This window comes from Ciona robusta, chromosome 1 (genome assembly GCF_009617815.1).
Source record: "Ciona robusta chromosome 1, ASM961781v2".
Lineage (NCBI taxonomy): Eukaryota > Metazoa > Chordata > Ascidiacea > Phlebobranchia > Cionidae > Ciona > Ciona robusta.
In genome coordinates this window covers 9,814,173-9,835,070 of record NC_143235.1, presented here as the reverse complement: position 1 = coordinate 9,835,070, position 20,898 = coordinate 9,814,173, and the positions used below count along the sequence as shown (strand labels likewise).

General features: G+C 34.6%; 2 protein-coding genes across 4 annotated transcripts; both read left to right on the top strand.

The window, feature by feature from the left end:
- The first annotated feature begins 32 nt into the window (after positions 1-32).
- On the top strand, positions 33-7,083 carry LOC149742936 (guanine nucleotide-binding protein-like 3 homolog). The gene is made up of 17 exons (XM_089877615.1): positions 33-191; positions 326-384; positions 476-619; positions 1,252-1,368; positions 1,609-1,695; positions 1,804-1,939; positions 2,304-2,407; positions 2,880-3,027; positions 3,345-3,432; positions 3,799-3,910; positions 4,338-4,403; positions 4,741-4,883; positions 5,275-5,374; positions 5,638-5,722; positions 5,975-6,102; positions 6,371-6,548; positions 6,883-7,083. Exons 1-17 carry the CDS (start codon positions 179-181, stop codon positions 6,999-7,001), a joined length of 1,827 nt encoding a protein of 608 aa, XP_089733741.1. The 5' UTR covers positions 33-178; the 3' UTR covers positions 7,002-7,083.
- Positions 7,084-7,360: 277 nt separating this feature from the next.
- On the top strand, positions 7,361-20,839 carry LOC149742935 (tubulin tyrosine ligase 3-like). Of its 3 annotated transcripts, none has more exons than XM_089877562.1 (20): positions 7,362-8,431; positions 8,617-8,769; positions 8,962-9,030; positions 9,116-9,158; positions 9,419-9,502; positions 9,722-9,918; positions 10,165-10,330; positions 10,747-10,856; positions 11,468-11,593; positions 12,063-12,177; positions 12,377-12,493; positions 13,009-13,174; positions 13,421-13,569; positions 14,256-14,499; positions 14,821-14,937; positions 15,432-15,533; positions 16,109-16,260; positions 16,691-16,797; positions 17,188-18,139; positions 20,034-20,839. In XM_089877562.1, the coding sequence occupies exons 1-20, from the start codon at positions 8,324-8,326 to the stop codon at positions 20,291-20,293; spliced, it is 3,537 nt and encodes a 1,178-aa protein (XP_089733688.1). In that variant the 5' UTR covers positions 7,362-8,323; the 3' UTR covers positions 20,294-20,839. The 3 variants fall into 3 exon arrangements, with proteins under 3 accessions (XP_089733677.1, XP_089733688.1, XP_089733697.1); XM_089877571.1 differs by having other exon boundaries at positions 7,363-8,431; positions 20,030-20,839; XM_089877551.1 differs by lacking the exon at positions 20,034-20,839 and having other exon boundaries at positions 7,361-8,431; positions 17,188-19,596.
- The last annotated feature ends 59 nt before the right edge of the window (positions 20,840-20,898 follow it).

Sequence of the window (20,898 nt, the reverse complement as noted above, 5' to 3'; positions counted from 1 at the left end):
AAAAAAGCATTTATGAGAGACGGGGTAAGAAAAACAAGTGTTAAAAAGTTGCACAAAAAGTGACCATTGGAAAAAATTCCCACGTGCGAGTTAACAGTGTTGATTCATATTTGTGGCTTTCGTAGGTTTTGATATTTCTCTGTGATTTAGTATACAGTCGGTATATTAGATTAGAATAATGAAACGACAGAGTAAGTATCTTGCTTTCTATGTAAATACTTTAAAATGTAATAAATTAATGCATGAAACGTTTATAATGCGTATGTGTATAAAAATGAGCAAGTTTGTGTTTATAAATTTATTTTTTACTTTAATTTCCTGACAGGATTGGGGAAAGCAAGCAAAAGGTTGTCCTGTAGCAAGAAATACAGAATAGAAAAGAATGTAAGTTACTTTGTATTTAAAGTGCAACATTAAGTTATAGAATCATTCAACATTATACAATGGGTTATTTTTTCCATATTTTTTCGACTAGGTGAGAGCGCACAACAAAAAGGTGAAGCGAGATGCCAAGAAAAATCCGGGGAAATATAAGAAATCAAAGAAAGATCCAGGAGTTCCAAACGCTGCTCCCTTTAAAGAAAAAATATTGAGGGAAGCACAACAGAGGAAAGAAAGAGTAAGTTTGAATATTTCCACTAACATAAAAGAAGATTTCTTTCTTGCTTGGTATAAATATGTCTAAAAGTTGTGGCAAAGTGGTGAGCGTATCTGTCTCTAACCCAGGAGTAGAGAAATGGGTTTGAAGCTCGCCGTTGCCGCTGCTATTATTGTAGGTGTATGTGTCCTTGTTCCTTATCTGTCCTTGTGCCAAGACACTTAAAGGCAATTGGTCCAACCCAGTGGTCACTAATTCAAATTATGATTTGAGTATTATAGCTGGTGACTAGTGAGTAGTGACCATGAAAAAAAATATGAATGAGATGAGTATATGTTTATGTGATATAAAAATAATATAAGGCACACCAAATTAGTATAACACAAAACCCTGACTGGACCTTATAGCTTTTCGTTCATCATCATTTTATATTTAATCTGCTGGTATCGATAATTATTATGTTGCCATTTTTAGTTGATTAAAACATTATCACAAATACTTGAAACAGCAATCTTCACTACAGTTCTAATCTTCAGACAAAAACTTTTTGACTAAATTAACGAATCTGCAAAAATGTCATGATAAATAAAAACTACCAACCTATGTTATTTCAACCACCTCCTATTATTATGTTTATTCATTAAAACTTTTAGGAAGAAGAAGAGAAAAAACGACAAAAAGAAAGAAGGTTAAACGAGGTGAATAAACGTCGTAGTTTGGAAGGTTTACAGAAAGATGCACTTCAGCGTCAAAAAGAATTTGAACAAAAGGTAAATGTTAGTTTGTTGGCATTTTGTATATGTGCATTGTGTAAACCATACATATTATTGGTTATTGGTTAAATGGTTATGTTTTCTGGTAAACGCAGTGCAAACAATCCAGGGTTAGCGGGTAGGCTTGGTTCGGCACTTATGATGCATTAGATTATAGTAATAACCAAAAAGGCAATGAAAAAAATTCCTTTAATTTTTTTATATTGAATGAGTCTTTTAACTTTTCTTGATCCGCAGTCAATAACTTTAAACAAGATGAAGGAATCTGCTTCAACAAAGACGAACGAAACATCCAGAAAAGCATATTATAAAGAATTTAAAAAGGTGATCTTGGCACAACAATAAATTACTCTTTTTAATAAAATTTAATAGGTACATGTATTTATATTTATATATTTTCAATGTTCTATTTTTCCAACTATTCCTTGACAGGTTGTTGAGAGTTCAGATGTTGTGATAGAAGTCCTGGATGCGAGAGATCCTCTTGGATGTAGATGTTTGGAAGTGGAGAAAACTATATTGGAGTCCGGACCAAACAAACGAATTGTTTTACTTCTTAACAAGATAGGTGCGTTTCCATGTGTTTATTTGATTGGTATAGAAAATTATTTTTAATAGTTTAATGTGCAGACATGATTTTTTACGCCTACAAGTGCTTGGTTCTCTAAATAATATTTATTTTGAGGAAAACAGCATTAAGCAGCAATGATAAAATGCTATGACTTAATATCCTAAATGGTGTTGACTGTGATGTCACAAACGCAAGATAATTGAAAACAAAACTCATTTTGGTCATTAGACACATTATTCCTATTAGTATCAAATTCTGTATTTGTTCACTGTTTCTATGTCTTTCTGCATTATAAAGATTGGATGTTTAGCCATTTTATGTTTTGTTTAACTTCGATTTAATTACGTCTCTTGTTTTATAGATTTGGTTCCAAAGGAGAATGTTGAAGCTTGGTTGAAATATCTTCGAAGTCAGTTTCCTACTGTCGCGTTTAAAGCTTCAACGCAAGCACAGAATATTAACCTGGTATGTCACAATACAAACATACCGTATGTATGTCTGTTACATATGTGCATTGAAATCTTATTATATTTTGTAACATAGCCCCTAATTGGTAGGAGTGGAAAGCCCAACCAAGACATTTTCTGCACCGTATGAATAAACCTTTCATTCAATATGAGGCTCCTTTAGTTTCCCCATATACTATTTACCACCTTAGTTTGATGCAATATTACCAGTTAACCTGTTACCATGTGTATCCAGATTATCCACATGGTTATTTTAATCAGTTCCTGGACACGCATGCATAGCAGCATACCCATGTTAGAGGCCTCTTTTAGGGTTATGTACCAATCCTGGCCCAGATCCTAGGGCCCATGGCCTGTCACACTGTGGGACCTCACCCACATAGAATAGAATAGGTGCCTATGCCATTTCTCTATTCAAGCATTTATATATGTACAATGTACACCAAAGACATTCATTGTATCCCACACAGACACAATGCAAAGTTCCACTGAAGACAATGAACTCCCAACTTTTATCAACCACGAGTCAATGTGTGGGAGCCGACAGTTTGTTGAAACTTTTATCGAATTATTGTCGACATAACGAAGTTGAAACTTCCATTAGAGTTGGAGTTGTTGGTAAGCTACCAAGTGGTTTCGCTATATTAAAAGGAAATAGCCTAATGTTACCTTTTTGCAGCTAGCGGTTTACTTTTATATTACCAAAGTGAAGTTTGGGTATTAATAAATAGGAATTTATAGAAAAGGTTTAAAAAAAAGTTTCGTTATATATGAGCTATTTTAGTATTCAATGCTTAAATGAAAAGTTGGAACCATGACCTATAATTTAAGGTAAATCCGTTTGTATTATAAGTAGTAATTCTGTTTTACATTAATAAGCTATCATGTGAAAACTAAAAACTAAAATTCGAGTAAAAAAAGTTCCTCCTTTTTAGGTTTTCCCAACGTTGGCAAGAGCAGTGTTATCAACAGCTTGAAGAGAGCAAGGGCATGTAATGTTGGTGCAGTGCCTGGTGTTACCAAGTATGTGTACTTTTAAGTTGATACCACAGTCTTAGAATAGAATTTTATTTAAAATTTGTTTTGCAATTTATTTGGTGTGACAATAAATTTATATAGCAGTCTTCTGTAAATAGCAAAAATTTATGCGTCCAAATTTTTTATGCAAGAAGATAATCCCTTTTTGATGTTATAAGATAAAAGACAAAAAGAAACTATTATTTGTCCATGCATATCTATGTTAAATGAAACGTACGGTCCGCGGGTTCACCTAGTAACTTAAACCTGGCCTACTGTAATAAAGGGTGCCTACCCCTGTGTTAAAGAATTCTACACAGAAATTTCCATACACATTCTCTGACTTTTGATGTATTTATTACTTTTAAATAGGTCAATGCAAGAGGTTTCTTTGAACAAAAACATAAACATCCTTGATTGTCCTGGTATCGTCATGGTAACTGGAACCAGTGATGCTGCAGTTATACTCAGGAATTGTGTCAAGGTATAAAAAAAGATTTTTTTTTCCTAATTTTATTATTTATTATTTGATTCTTTGTAGTCATTTATTTTTCTATCCATGTATAATTAAAATGATTGTGTAAGTTAAAAATGATTTTAATTTTTGTTTTCGTTAAATAAACTTTGTTTGTTTATTTTTTTTATTGAGCGTAATATGTAAATGCTCTAAAAAAATTAAAATATAGTAGGGTGGGAAAAGATGGGACACCTTTTCATTCTATTTTTTGGCACCATTTGGTAGTAAACAAAGAACATTCAAAGAATTATAAAAACGAATCCTCTTGTCTCTTGACTTCCATAGACCGTTGTTAATTGTTTAAAACGCAATCAGGAAATTTGGATATTATGTGCGCTAAAGGTTTCACCCCTTCCCCCACCCTACTACATATTTATTTTGTTTTGGATTTCAGATAGAATCAATTGATGATCCCGTAACTCCCGTGGCTGCTATTTTGAAACGATGCAACAAAAACCAGGTCAGGATATTGAAATATTATATTTTAAGTAGAAATTACTTTTTCATAAATTTCTGTTATGTACAATATAGGGTTCGTGGACTGTTTTATATATAATATATATGCAGATCAGAAGCAGAATGCAGTTTTAATAAGCTTGTGTTTTCCTATGAATTATATATATCATAAAATAAATCTAATAAATTACTTTGTATTAATTTCAAGCTATAGAAGAAAGGTGTGGTATTAGGTTTATAACTAAGAGAAGAACTAACATTTAAACTAAACCCACTGCTTTAGCTGAGCTATAAAACATGATTAAATGTGGTTTATCATATCATATATTCAATTCTTCCAGATGATGATGAGGTACAACATCACTGATTACAAGGATGAGATGGAATTCCTGCAGTTGCTTGCAAAGAAACAGGGCAAGTTGTTAAAGGGAGGTGTGCCAAATGTGGATTTCGCAGCAAAAAGTGTTTTACACGATTGGAACAGGTTTGAATTTGTTAAAATTCCGATTTGGTTACAAATTACAAATAACTTAATAAGTAACACTACCTAAATAGTTATTTGTGGAAAAAATCAAAATGAAATTACCCTTTGTCATATTTTAGGAATTATTTTTTAAAATAGGTTAAATATGATTCTTAACGTTTTATAAATTAAAGATTTTGAAAATGTTTAACAAATAATTTTTCCTAAATCTTGAACTGCAAACATTATATTCATCAATTATCCTAATTTAAAAATAATAAAAATTAGTTTTTAGATTTATAATATACATACTATTGTATTATAAATGGGTGAGGTACTATAGCAGGTCACGCCAATGGACCAGAATTATTCATTGCAGTTAAAAGTTAAATTAAAGTACTTAATCTTACAGTGGCAGAATATCCTACTACACCCACCCTCCACTACAAGAAAATGCTGCCGCACAAGTTGAAGCGAAGATTGTCAACAAAATGGCCGACGAATTTGACTGGGTAGGTTATGTTAAAGCCTAAATCACTAGTAATGTAGTTTTTGCTTCTAAGAATATATGTATAGTATTGATAGTGGTATCTAACCATCTAAGTGTACACTTGTCTGTTTTTAAACTATTGTCAGTGGGTACTTCATAGAAAAAGATATTTAGTACATAGCTTAATACCACTAGTATGTTTTGTTTGCTTACACTTGCTTTCCCCTAACTCATACACCAAAAAATTCTTGTACCTGTTTTTTTACTTACTTTTTTGTTTTGTAGAGTGCTTTAGAAGAAGATAATCTCCGAGCTTTGAATGAAGTTGCTGCTCCTTCATCATCGCATTCCATTTTATATCAATCATCGGGTTGGTTATGTATTGAATGAAAAATCCTTTGTTTTTATTTAAGATATTTAAATACATAGTTATCTAGCTATGGTTACCCTTCTTCTTCAGTTATAAAAGCAGACAAAATTGATTTTGACGTTGAGTAGAACTACATTAATGCTTGTGTGGTATATGAAAACAATGGACTATTTTCAAAAAACGTTTTATAACATTTTAATATTTTGACCCAAAGTTCAGAATAGAATTTAAAAATGTTCTTCCTCACCACAGGTGTCACCACTGCTTCTATGGAAACAGAAGACAAAGAAGAAGATGAAGAGATTGAAGATGTTGACGGTGGTGATGATAATGGGGAAGAATGGGAGGACATGGAAATGGACAAACCAACAAATTTTGAAGTAAGTATTTATATTTGCTGAACTGCAGCTAAAACATTATATTTTTAGTGGAATAGAAAAGTAACTTTAGCACTACCCGTGCACCTTTTGTTAACTGAGTTATGATTAACCAGTGTTTTATTGCAGCTTCGAAACATTAAAATACACTTTAAGTTATTTACCTACTCAACTTACTTTTAGACTTTACTTGTTAGTTTTTAAAGTTAGGTTTTAAAAGTTAGTGCTAAATTTTGGTGAGTTTTTACGTTATTAATTTGTGTTGTTACAGTTGGGTGAAATCACTGTCAAGGTTGATTCAAAAAAGAAAAAGACAAAAAAAGCTGAAAAGAAAGTTCCCTCTGTTAAAGAAAACATTGAAGATATTGTAACTGAAGGAAGTAATATTCAAGCTAATAAAAAACTCAAGGAAATTATGAAAAATAATAAAAAGAAGAGAAAACGTGCAGGTAGTAAAGAGATAAATTTAACAAAAAATTTAATACGAATTATAATGTTTTTTCTGATTTATTTGTTTTAATTTTAAACCTATAAATAGGTTCCAGATTTTTTTAATAAAAAACATTTACCAAAATTTTTACGTTTTTATCTTGTTTGTTTTTTCTAGTTACTGAAGCTTTTAAGTTCCACACATTTACTTTTAGGCCTTGCTATATGCATTATGCAATGGTACTTTGTTTCATATTATTGATGTATTCCCCAAGAAATAAACAGTTTTTAAGTTTCAACTCTTAAATATTAAATATATATATATAATATTTTCTTAACCCAAATTTTTTTCAGACAAAATCTCAGATAAGCTTGGAGACTCACTGCTCTCTGCCATGAATTTTAATTTAAATTCAAATTCAATGGAAGCAGAAGAATACGATTTCAACACGGATTTAAATTTACCATCATGAGCACTAGGACACTTGTACGTAATTGTGTCTGCTTAATATTTTTCAACTGGTGAAATACAAAAGAATGAACAATTACATAAAATCAAGACATTTATTGTTTTATTTTTAGTGCAATTTAGTTTTAAATGAACTTAGTTAGAAGCCATTTGTATCAATTGATTAAATACACATGAGATGACAATTCCTAAAAAGTTGTAAGTAGAATATTCATAAAATTGATGCAAAATGCATTTAAACAACTACATCTAGAAATAGCATATTATTAAATAAGTGTCAAATATTCTGCATTACAAGCAAACTAATGCTAAATTTCCTTTTAAAACTTACAAAAAATAATCGTACAGGGTATATAGGCTATTAAAAGTCTTTTAAATAAGGAATTCTTATTTCTTTGATTGAATAAGTTGTAAAGTTAGCTGGTGGATTGCTTTGATTATGTGTAACAAGATAGCCCGAATTTAAAGATTAAACTCCAGATGAAATGTACAATTCTTAAGTTATTTCACACATGAGTTATTTTCAATTGAACAGGACTGTGTTGTGTTTGAAAATATCAAATGTTTGATCATTTCATTCAAACCAGACACCCCTTTGTTACATAGGCCTTTGTCTTGTTTGTTAGGAAACAATGGCTAGTGTTGTTCCTGGTTGGGCTTTTAACCTTTTCAAGACCCAGTTTAAATGATAGGAAATAAAAGGAAAAGCTTAAAAAGCAAGGAGTTACTTTGAAAATGAAGTGACTGACAGTTCAAATAAAGATATACTATATGGAGCAATGCAGGAACAGAGTGAAAGTTAGAAATGAAAAAGCAGCCAGATCCACAAAGCGTAGTAAGTACAGTTAGTATGGGTGGCTGTTGTGGACAATAGAGTGTAGAGAAGCGTCCCTGGTTACGGCAGAAAGTAGAAAGCTGATCCCTGTGGCTGCTACAAGTACTTCAAGCACCTTATGTGTGGCGCTTTCCCTTTAATTTTAGGAGGCCTCTTGACTTTTACAATAGAAAGTAATGGGCTATCTCTCACCTTCTTATTCTGTCACCATGCACCATTGCCTTAATCTGTGTTATCAGCTTAGCTTAAGTGGCATCCTGCGTGCTGTGGTTGAGGTTTAGATGAGCCGGTCATTAAGTGAGTTGCTAACCCAGGCTTGAGTGCTTGGCTACATTTTTTGTAAATATTGATTTAATCTCGTAGGCTTGGCTGGCAGTCTAGGTAATTAGTTTAGGCTGGTGAGAGACAGGCATGCCACAGCTAGTTGCCTGCTTGGTATAAGCAGCTGATCACTTAATCTTAAAGCTGTACTGGTACATAAAGTAAGAAGAATGCCTGAAGCTCTTCTCTGTACACCGGAGATGCAAGCTTCACGTTCACTAATAAGTGAAGTTCAAATTGAGAATCTGCCCAAGCAACAAGCTGAGGAAATGCAACAGGTCAGTTCTTATATGTCAACTTTTGTATTGGCAGTTGATAGAAGAAAAGTATGGTATGCTCTTAAATAACTTTGTTTGGTGGTGCAGTACTGTCTCTATGTGCATGCATTGTCCGCTTTATGTAGCATACACCTAATGATGTACACTTTTATTAAAATCCCAACAAAACTCTTTAAATTTTTTAGACAAAATCAAGTCCACGTGAACCTATTCCTGAGATTGGATCTGAGTTTACATTTCATCCCAGAGTTAGCACAGCAAGCTCAAAAATGGTGGAAAATCTTGGTATGAACTTCCTGGCTCGACAACAAAGACATATGGAACGACAAAAAAAAATGGTGGGTTTAGAAATAAGTGGCACGTACAAATAAATAGCATTGACAAATACAATAAAAAAAACAACAAAAGAAATTGTTTGTTAAGACTGCTTTTAAAATAAATAGCTTTATATATAGGTGCAGTAATGTAAAGGTCATTTCCGACTTGTACCTGGCTAGTAAATAAATATATTAAATCGTACTGTGTTTTAGTATGAAGAAAACCAGAATCTACATAACTCACCTTATAATCAGAATCAGTTGGAGTCAAAACGTCCAAAGGTAATGTGATTTATGTGATGGCACTTTAAGTGGTGCGTGTATTACTGTATTATGTATATAATATAAGTGATCAATATATTTTTAGATTTCCACAAGTCTTACGAAGAGTTATGAACGCCCTTCAACAGGTGTGAAAATGTTAAATCTGTTTTATGTTTTGAATATTGCAACAAATATTGGTAAAATTAGTCTTTATCATACATTTGACTAAATGCAATAAAACTGCATATGTAGGCTACCATGCTCTTTTCAGATTGCCCACCTCTTGCTCCCAATAAATTAATCAGTAGCCACTAATCTTACTTCAAACTTTGATTATAACACAACACACACTCTTTAAGGGTAGTACTTATCGAAACGTAATTACATATGAGAATTTCTTGTTTAGGTGGTTCAAATCTTCTAAAGAAGAGACATCGCCTTCCCAGAAATCAGTTAAAAAAACGAAGCACCGTCAATAGTGAAGATATGGGTGAGAAATTTCATGATTTAATCTTTTAATTTTACGTTTGTAACTATTAAAATGTATGTAGGAAAATAGATTGCACTTGAGCACTAAAATACAAAAAAAACAGACACATAAGTTTACTACTGCCTGACCAATGTATTTGTTCCTATGGAAATTAGTTCAATTGCTTAAGTTTTCCGCTTGTTGGATTTTTTTAATTACATAAAATGTTCTTTACCACAGAATCCTCTCCTCACTCCCCGGTCCCACCTTCCTCCTCTCCCCTTGGTCTTCCTCCAAGATCAAAGACATATTATCCTTCCCAAACTCTTCCCCTTTCGTGTGTGAGCAACAACGTGAAAAAGAAAAACGCAAACGATCCATACGCCAACTTTGATCGGCTACAGAAGGCCAAACTAATAGCTGAGAAAGCCATTAAGGTATGAAGACCTAATTTTAATTTTGATGCTTTTATTTTTGGTATTTTAAAAAAATAAATAAATATAAGATATTGCAAGGAGTGAACCTTACGCATGTGTTATTATAAAAGTATCTAGTTTATTAACTAATTATAAAATAATATTGCCACCAAGATTTCACACCATATTCACAAATTTAGCATAAATGTATTTTTATATATGTATTTTAAGTAGGAATGAATAATTATTGCTGTCATTTCTCCACAGTCTAAGAAAGTGTTTAGTATCCATGGTCCCTATCCACTCATTCGACGAGCATTAAGGGATCGGGGATGGGTGGAGAAGGAGTTTAAACTTCCGGTACGAGCGAGGACAAACAAACCAAGCGGTGATTCCTCTGATGCAGATGATATTGATGACGATGATGATGACGGTAATACAACTTGTCACAATAAAAAACACAAAACAAATAATATAAAATATTTTTGTGGCACAAGATATTCAAATGTTTTACACATTTTTTATCATTTTTTTGTACTGCCTAAGAAAACTTTTGTCATTCATAAACCATCAATAAAATTTAGTCTGTAAAATATCCAGGATTTCAAGGTAATTCTTTTTATTCATGTTTATATCTTGATAATGTTAACAATCAAAAAGATAGTGGAATTTCCCCATGCATTGGATGTAAAAAAGTTTTTAAACTTAAGATATCAAAAATACCAAAATTGTTTAATACCAAAATTGTTTAGTCTGTCTTAATAAATAATGATCTTACAGTAAATTATAAAACCGCATTAAAATTTTTTCCTCATAGTATCCAGGATTTCTAAGTAGATTTTTATCTAGATGATGTTAACAACCATAAAGACAGCGGGATTGGAGTAAGTCCAAGACCACCATTTGAATCCTCAGAAAATGCAGCAGAAAACGATATGAATGATTGTTATGGAATAATGGTATATTGTATTTCTACTATTTTTGTATATTGAAACCACTTTTTTATTGATTTTTCTAGATATTTCTATTTTTTTAATGGTTTACCAAAGTTTTAAATAAATGTTTTACCAAAGGTTTAACAGTGGTAGTTGTTTTTTTATGCTTAAATTTGTAAAAGTTGACATTCCCCATTCGAGTAGACACACCTTCGGTAAATATGTCTTAAATAATAGAAAGTTGACACCACTTGTTCATTGACCCCAATCCATTCCAACTTAACTCCTTTGTCCTACAAAGCAGTGTAGGTCTACTCCATTGTAAAGCAGTTACTTTGTGAGTGGGGGGTTTTCTTTGTGGATTTGTAACTTTAAAAGGAACTTCTTTTTTGTATAACGGCACAAAAGTAGTTTTTAAATATTAATTTTATAAATTTAAAGTACTTTTAGAAATGCAAAATCTGGATGAAATTAATTATTAAATCAAATCACAAAAAGTTTTAACGTATCAACCCTAAATTGCACATCAGCATTTTCAACCTAAACTAATTGTGCTATGTCATAAGATTCAAAAAATAGTATGATTACTATCAAGGAATATAAATGAGTAAATAACATTTCAATATTCGACCCAGGGTCGAATGGTTCGCAACGAAACCTCGATGTTTCAATGGACAACCAGAACTGGTGCAGTGGATTGGAGATTCCTACAGAAAGATCAAATTGTCAACCATTTTTCTAAAGCAAATTTTACCACCAAGGTTAGACTTAGAGATCCCAGATGAGTTTTATAAATTTAAATCAAATACAGTTAAACGACAAAGCACCAGAAGAGCTGGCATTTAAAAATTAAGTCCAGTTCCATAGAAAAGTGGGTATTGTGCCCCTGCCTCTAACTCAGAGGTAATTGATTCAAGGCTCGTCGCTGCTACTTTTGTGGACGTATGTGACCTTGGGCAAGATCCTAAATGGTAATTGCTCCAAGTGGTCACTAATGGGTTCTCCAAATTATCAGCTGTACATAAAACCAAAAAAAATAGTCACCTACAAATTAACATACATGGTAAATGGCACTAGAAGCATGAAAAACTCCTGTTTTAAAAACTATCGTTTTCTTGCTGAGCGAGAATAAAGCATGTTACATTCATTCATATGTTTTATTTAATAACAAGTTATTTATGTACTCGTATCTAACAGTGAACGTTGACACATTAAACATTGTGTTACTAGGTTGGTCTATGTGTAAACCTACGAATGCTTTCTTGTTTTGCTGTCGGACATTCCGATACTTTCTTTCCAAGATGCTATCGACTCAGTAACGAGGATGACAAGTTAGATTTTATTGGTCAGCGAATGTTTTATTTATTGTACAGATATACCTTAAAGATTAAATAAACACTGTGCTACACTGTGGGTATTTATTTCTGTGTAGCAAAAGTTTTGAGAAATTTTTGGTTCTGTTTTTTTTTCTGTAAGGCACCTAAGATTGCCAAAGCCTTTAGAATATTTTTTAGCTTCGCTAATATATTCTTTACTTGATACAGATGACTTTAGACTGGGAGCGGCATCTGGAATACTGAAGATGGTTGTAGGTAGACATGTAGATGACTCTTATGGAAAAGATGCCGAGAAAATTGAAAATGGTCAGCTTCCACCTACCAGTAAGTTATTGTCAAGCAGTTTTAGATTTGTTTTGTCAATAAAATTTTTAGATATATGTTGTTTGTATTGCTTCTATGTGCTTAACGTCTGCAAGTCACAAAATGAATGTTTATACGGTAACTGTGCGACAACAGGTTCAATTTATACTCTCATCATATTTCAAATCATCATTTCCCGGTTTTCTGTTGTTCGCATACTTGAGTTTAACTATAGTAATAGTTTAAACTTGCAAACTTTACGAATAATAAAACAGACAATCTTTAATTAATATGCTGATGCACTTTGTGACAATCAAATGCTTTGGAAACCTAAAAAATGCGACAATCAGTGTTAACTTATATAAAGTAGAAAAGAAGTAGCATTGAGGCAACAACTGACAGACTTTTTCATGACAAATCGTGTTCCAGGTAGATTTCAGTAGCTAGACTGATTACACATAACATCACTGTTTTTTCTGTGGTAAACAGCTTTAATCTCTTTTGCTATAACATAAACCCCTTTCCCCCAACCCTAGATGGTTCCCATGTTGTTCCAAACGAAGTTTTACTTTTTGCAATTCGTGTTTGTGATCTCTATGTGCAAGAGAGGGACCATGATGACATAGATATGGATGATGCAAGTCTCTATACATCAGAAGATGACTGGGAGAAGTTATTACATCATTATTACAAACTTGTACAGTGAGTGTCCATTTTGTTTTATATGTAGTTTTAAGACTTAAGTAATATATACTCATATTTTAAAAATATTAATACAAGTTCTCTTGTTTTAGTATAATATTTTAATATTGTTCCAATTTTGTCGCCTTTATTCAATTCATATAGTTTTAGAAATAGGACTAGCTACTATACAACTGTGGTTGTTTTCCTGCTATTCTTACTATTAAGTGCAAATGTACATTTAAAAATATTGGTTTCAATCCACAGTGAAGGAGCAGTGATCGCCCACAGTTGTTCCTACCTTCAACAATGTGAACAAACACTAGCCAGGTTAAAAGAGAGGAATCCACAGTTTTTTACTGAAGGCGTCAAAAATACTTGGATTATTAAACCTGGGGCTAAATCAAGAGGAAGAGGTGGGTGGAATGTGACATAAATTAGTTTGTTTTTTTTTCGAATACGATAATGGAGATTATTTAATTAACACTGCGAAGAGAAAGCAATTTGCAGCAAAGCAAATGTTAAAACATGCTTGGGTAAAAACTACTTGAGTGAAAAATCAAATAAAAGCGTGACTGCCCACACAGTATAAATTACCTGAATCGAGTCATATTAAATAAGGACTAGATAAGATGTAATAGGAAAAAATGTGCATGCAATGATAACGTATAGCAAAAAGTTTTCCCAAATGTTTCTGGAGGCCAGGAGGTAAAACTCACATGGCATTGTTTTTTCGAAGTAAATAGGTAAAACAAATGCAGGATATTTTATAGATAGAGCAGTTCACCACAGGTTTTGAATGTCAAACAAACATGAATGGTTAGGAAAAATTGATTTACCCCATTATATGTTAAATGTGTAATGTGTATCACTAAGATAGATGTCCTTATAGCTGTACATTTGCCTGGGTGAATAGGGCATGAAATATTTGGTATTTAGAAAACATTTCATTTGAAATGTTAAAAAAACTGCCCAACTTTTAATGTTAATATACTTAATTGTAAAAGTTTTTTTTTAGGCTTTCACTTTATTTTTGGTTGATTACAAACAATATTTTGTACAACTGAGACCATGCTATTAACTGTGTTAATCCAAACTTCAGGCATCATCGTTATTAACCGATTAGAAGAAATACTTAAACTGGTGGCTGGTGACGCAACTTTGATCAAAGATAGTCGTTGGGTTGTACAGAAATACATCGAACGTCCTCTGCTCATCCATGGCACTAAGTTTGACATCAGACAATGGTTTCTTGTCAGTGATTGGAACCCACTCACAGTGTGGATCTATAAGGAGTGTTATCTACGTTTCTCCTCACGCCCGTTTAGCCTTAAAAACCTTGACCCGTAGGTTCAAACAATATTATATGTGTTGTTTTGCCCTAGCTTTTAAATGTGGTAACAGGTTTTTGCCTTACTTACTGTAAACAGAAATGTACAGTACTATATCAGATTTTATTGGCAATCCGCTAGAACAAACCGATCTAACAATATTTTTGCAACACTAATACAAATGCAGCTGGATAAAATGTATAAAAAAATATATATATATATTTTTTTGAAATTTTACTGCAATGTTGCCAATCTCACCATCTTTGTGCATTAATCATATAAAACTGCATAAAACATATAAATATTTATGTTTTAAAAACCTTCATCTTTATGCAGGTCAATTCATTTGTGCAATTACTCGGTGCAAAAGAACGTTGATATGGATGTCAACCGCAATCCACTTCTACCTGTTGAGAACATGTGGTCGTGTACAGAGTTCAAGACTTACCTCAGGTTCATTATATTTGCTCAGCTACAGCTAGAGGCCTAGAGGCATATTTTTTTTACATAACTTTTCTTTTTGTCTACAGTAAAACCTGTAATGTTAATACATACTATCACAATACAGGATTATCTTTAGTTAATAGTTAACTTTTTTGGCGTTAAGTTACAAATTAGGCATATAAAGTGTTATAAATAATGTGTTTTGACCATCTTCAATATCAGTGATTTATTATGAACACGACAGGGCAGGAGAAGACGGAACATTCTTTTGTTTAACTTACTCATCCTATTTGATTTCTTTTCTTGGCCTATAACAAAGAACATTAAAAAAATGTGTAATCGTAGCCTCATAACTTTTAGCATTGTTAATTCTTAAAAATACAATCATATAGAATTATTTTGATTTGCAAACCATATTCCATCTTTCCCCACAGTACAATGATCAAATGTCTTTTATTAATCTCCTTTTTGTACTACTAACTAGTAATCTATTTCTATTTCAGATCCAGAGACTGCCATACATTATGGGACGACCTTGTATTTCCTGGGATGAAGAAAGCAATTATTCATATCTGTCTGACTGCACAAGATGTAGTGGAGTACAGGTAACCAATATAAAACGTTTATATAGTTTCTTTTATTAAATGGACTTCACTACACTTGGTTGCAGAATTTTCTAACTACCAAGTTAAATTCATGGAAGAGCTGCTCGTAATATTGCTTTTGATTGATTTAACACAAGACTATGATCTGGTGCTACGTAAACGTAACCAACAAAAAATCAAAAATGGCATCGTCAGTCTCTTTTTCAAATATAATGAAATATATTTCTCTAGTTCTACTTGTGGTTGAACTTAATTTTTGTTGGTTATGTTTTCGTAGCACCAGATCATTACTGTACTTTACTATACAAGAATCGTTTAACTATATGAACATCAGATCAGGGTCAGATTCGCTGAATTTATTACAAGACTATAGTAGACTATATTGATACTTAGCTGCTGCTGTGTTGTATTAGAACAATCTATTAAAATACTTATCCAGACAGGATTGTATCCGCTGTTTCTAGCAGTTTAATATAAAACATACTATCAGCTTTTATCAGGGTAAACTACACCAGTATATATGCATCCGCTTGTATGATTTGGATTTTCTATAACTTTGTAATGATCTTGTACAGAAAAGGTTCATTTGAGTTGTATGGTGCTGATTTCATGTTAGATGAGAATTACAACCCATGGTTAATTGAAGTGAACTCAAGTCCCACGATGTCCAGATCCACTGCCGTCACAAGTCGCTTATGTGCAGCAGTGCAAGAAGATACAATGAAAGGTGAATTTACTTATGTCTTATATGAATATTAACAATACAAACTACAGTGGGGTTCGGCCAGGGACAAGATTGTGTATTGGTTTATGACAATAAACAACAGTTTTATAAAGTAGGACTGCTCCAGGAGTATTTTTTCTCTTGTTAGGCACAAATGTGTCTTAGACAAATTTATTTTATTAATAAAAACAAAGGCAGCGCGTGAGAATTGGGGGATTACTACCTTCGCCGCATGCAGGGTTGCCTTAGTGTGCCTGCACCAAACACATTAGAACAAATGTTGTGTCCTCAAATATGCTACTTGGATGTGTACAGAAGTATTCAAATGGTCTTAGAGGGCAGATAAGAGATAGTTAAAAAACAAAAAAATGTACATACTATTAGTTCTACACACAACCCCAATTAAAGTTTTAATTTAAATTATATTTTTCAGTGATTTTGGATCGTAAGAGAGATCGGAATTGTGATATCGGATTATTCGAGCTGATATACAAACAACCAGTTGTGGATGTTCCGCTGTATGTTGGGAAAGCATTGAATGTAAGATATATTACTGTTGTTTTAATGTAATTGCTATATAAGATTCTATTTGTATTTTTGATGTGTTTTATATGAAGACAAAATCTTTTTACGATAGATTACCTACAATAGTGTTCAAAAACTGAAGACTACGTATAGTAGTTTGGGGTAAGATGAGACATTTTTATTCTCTTTTCTCATCTCATTTGGTAGTATACAAAGAACATTTACGGAATTATTTAACTGTAGTCACATCACTCTAAATAAGGATCTTTGTTCATTGTTCAAAATCAGAAACATTAAAGTTATGTGGTAACAGTATCCCATCTTACCCACACAGTCCTGTAAGTGTGACTATCGAAAAGCTACTTCATTTTAAAATTAACCAAACTTAATACAACCGCTGCACAGGTGGAAGGCGTCATCATAAGAAAACCAACCGTTCCTGTCCGTCGTTCATTCAACAACAACAACACAAACCTAACCAATAATCAACCCAACAACAACACCAGTGAATCTGAGACTCCGCCAATAGGTGGCAGTAGAGTGCCCAAACGAACCGCCGGTGTGTACGCAGCAGCTCGTCCGTCACGTGTTACAGTTCGTACCACCAACCAAGCTCGTAACACGACGCAAACCAACTCCGACCACAACGAACACAATAACCATTCCGGTCGCGTGACAACTGATCGCTCCCGAAGTCCGGTGAAGATTAAAATGCAAAGCACACTGAAGCGGTTGAACAACGAGGCGCACAATATCCCGACGAAGCCGAACGCCTTTAACTTACCGAAGTGCTCCCCAAGCAATACTAGCATCGGTTCCAGCGGTACAGCGTCCACCGCTTCACAGGCTTCTGTACCGCGCGTGCCTTCGTATGGTTGCAAACAACCAGCCTACAGCATCAAGCTGCCGACCGGCCCCGACGCCCAGCACGCTGCTCCAGGTAACGGGAACACTCACTTCGTAAGTTCATCGCAAGCGAAGGCGGCTTCATCCATGGGCATTATGCATCTTGGCTCGGCATACTCCAGCATGATCGCCGCAGCCAACCGAGGTTGCCTCCCGGGAAAATTCAACCATATCCCGTTTCCTCCGCCACAAGCAGTGGTTCCTAAGACCTTTCCTTCGTCAATACCAGCTGGAGAAATCGCTCCAGGAGGTGGTACATACACCCACCCTACCCCACCCACAGGAGTAGTGGCCGTCACTCCGCAAAACTTGGGTCTGGGTCTTCCTTTTCAGAAGTTCTTCCATGCGCAAGCGGAGCAATACTTGGCGCAGCAGCAGGGACGACGTGGTCCCAACTACCCACCACCACAAGAATTTCGTCTCGGAGGTTCGCGTCGCCAGCACGTGTCAGGTATATGCGAGTGGTTAGAAAAACAACAGAGCGAAACGGGGTTCTCGGTCGCTTGTTATTATCCTAACGACGGCGAAGCGGCCGCAGAATTCCTTGATACCTGCCTTGAGGCGCACGCGTCCGAACAATTGACCCCTGTAATCCTGTCTGAAGAGCCTCAGCCAAACCCTCTTGGCTCGCTATGCATGTTCAGCAGTCCTGACCCCAAACCCGCGCTGATTCGTAAGCCGGGTCGACTGCGGAACAGTTACTCATCAAACTGCTGTCCATTCTCAAAGCAGCAGCTGCGTTCCCGTCGCAGAAAATCGACCATGCGCTCAGTTACCGGCGAGAGTGCCAGGAAACAAACGACCAATTTAACCCCGCGTAACAAAGGCGATAAAGCGCGTGCCGCAGCCCATAACCCATTACCGGTTCTAAAGCTTTACTCGCTAAAGCACAGGCATAACCGCTGCCTGAAGCACAAAAGCGACTCCTTTCTATCCATAACCTGCCCCAGCTCGGTTTCCCAAACCAGATAAATGGTTGCCAAGTAAGCACGTTGCTTATCATCCTCCAACGAAGCTTACAGTGGGCGGGTATCGCGGGGAAAGACAAACAACCATGTATTGATTGAGTTGTTTGCTGTGTGTTGATTCTGCACTTGGTTTGATCGACTAAACACTCGTGAGCATGTCACCTCAATCATGAACCCACATATACTTGCGCTTACCTTTTCACTTTTATCTACTTTCTTTCAATTTGATTTATCGTTTGCTGTGTGTTGCATGTTTACCTACTAATACTTACATGTTTATATTTTATCAAATATTATGATTACCAATCAACATCTCTATAAATCAAATGTTTAACATTGAAACAGTGCAGCCAGTTGGCATATTAACAAAAAATGTTTTTAGTAATTCCAGCCTTTGTGAAGGTAGTTTTTTGTTATATAGTAGGGTGGGAAAAGAGGGCACAGCCTTTAGCACATAATGTCCAAATATCCCGATTGTGTTTAAAACAATTAATATTAATATGGAAGTTGTGAGGATGCAGTTTTATATTTCTTTTTTTACCATTAAATGGGGCGAAATAATATAATTAACAGGTGTCCCATCTTTCCCCACCGTACTATTGTCCTTTATGTCGACAGGGCAAATTAAACTGCTGTGGATTTTTTTCATCTAATCGCTGTGGCTTTGTAACCGATTTTGTTTTGTGTTCTAACCAACAGCATATGATTTACAATTTCCAAACCAACGCACCTTTTGAGTAAGTTGTAAAATATGCAATGGTTTCCTTTAGTTATTTTGAGCGTTCACTCGAATTGTGGCGGTTTGAAAATGCTGTTGTGTTTTACCCATTGCCAAAATTAGTATTTCTAATTGATTTTACTAATCCATAATTGTGTGTGTGTATCTAAAGTTGCAATTTTAGTTTTCGTATTAACAAACTTTTCGTTGATTTTTCACAAATGTGTGTTTGTGTTACAGTGACTTAATGAGTGAAATACTAACGGTTATCACAAACTAAACCAGTTGTAGAACAGGATAATATGTACAATGTTCAAATTCGTGTCGTAAAACAGCCTACTTACACCTGAAACAGCTGAAATGGCGTTAATACCAGTCATAATAATACTCGTAACGCTTGAGGCGATTTTAAGTTTATTGTCGCGTGGGAAAGATTGAAAATCTGTGCGCGAGCACACAGGGTTAATGCAGTTTATAAGTGGCACCTTTGAAACCGCATTGTTATTACTAGAATTATGGTGTACACTGATTCTGTCGCTTTAATTAACGCGTATTAAATACCTTTAAAATCTGCCCAGACATTTGTAAACTAACTATATCTGAACATCAGTGTAAATTGATTGCATTCAACTGGAAGCATTTTGTTTTTTCCCAGGTAGGTTGTATTAAGGCGAAGTCGGAATGTGTTGTATGCGGTATGTCCGACTGCGCTTCGATGACGAACGAGTCATCACGTGACTCGGGGACAGTCCGAAACTCAAGTCCAGTGCCAGGAAGTCGACACGCATCGCCGCGTAACAGAAACCATGTCACGTGCCGATGCGCGACCTACCGGAACGTAATCAGCGACGATTTTTTGACCAACAGCGTCAATTGTGTTGGCGACCCACCACCCATGGCTGTAAGAAGCAGCACTTAATGTTTTACGAAATTAAATGACCGCAGCAAGCGTACCTCTTATTTTAAGGTCCAACTATGCATTTTATAAATTTTTATTAAGCCAACGCGTGAAACAAAAGAATATATTGCCTTGTCATTACATGAAGCGATGTTTACCTTGCTTTACGAATTACAGACTTATTGAAATGGTTGTGTTGTACTTTAATTAAGCGCATGAGGGATTATCGCCTGTCGGTCAATTAACCTCCGCTCATCCTACAGCTTGTAAATGGTGCGCTTTATTTCACCGCTCTGCTTGCTGTAGATTCGGGCTTAATGCGGCACAAGCCATCTATTAGTGGGTCGTGCGAGCCTGAGCCGATTTGCACGAGGAATTTCGCGATGAGTGATCGACTTGAAATGCGAGCAGAAATCTTTTGCCGAAAACGTGTAATATTGTGTACACCTCACACAAACCTCCGCCCCGGAGAAACGCATCTTGATTTCACTTTAATCCGTGCAAAGCCTTGACTTTCATACACCCAAATTCGTGTTTTCTTTGCTTACCGCAAATATACGCGTTTGTTATCGTAAGCCGTAATACCATCTTCTGTTTTTCGTCATGAAATATTCAATTTATAACAA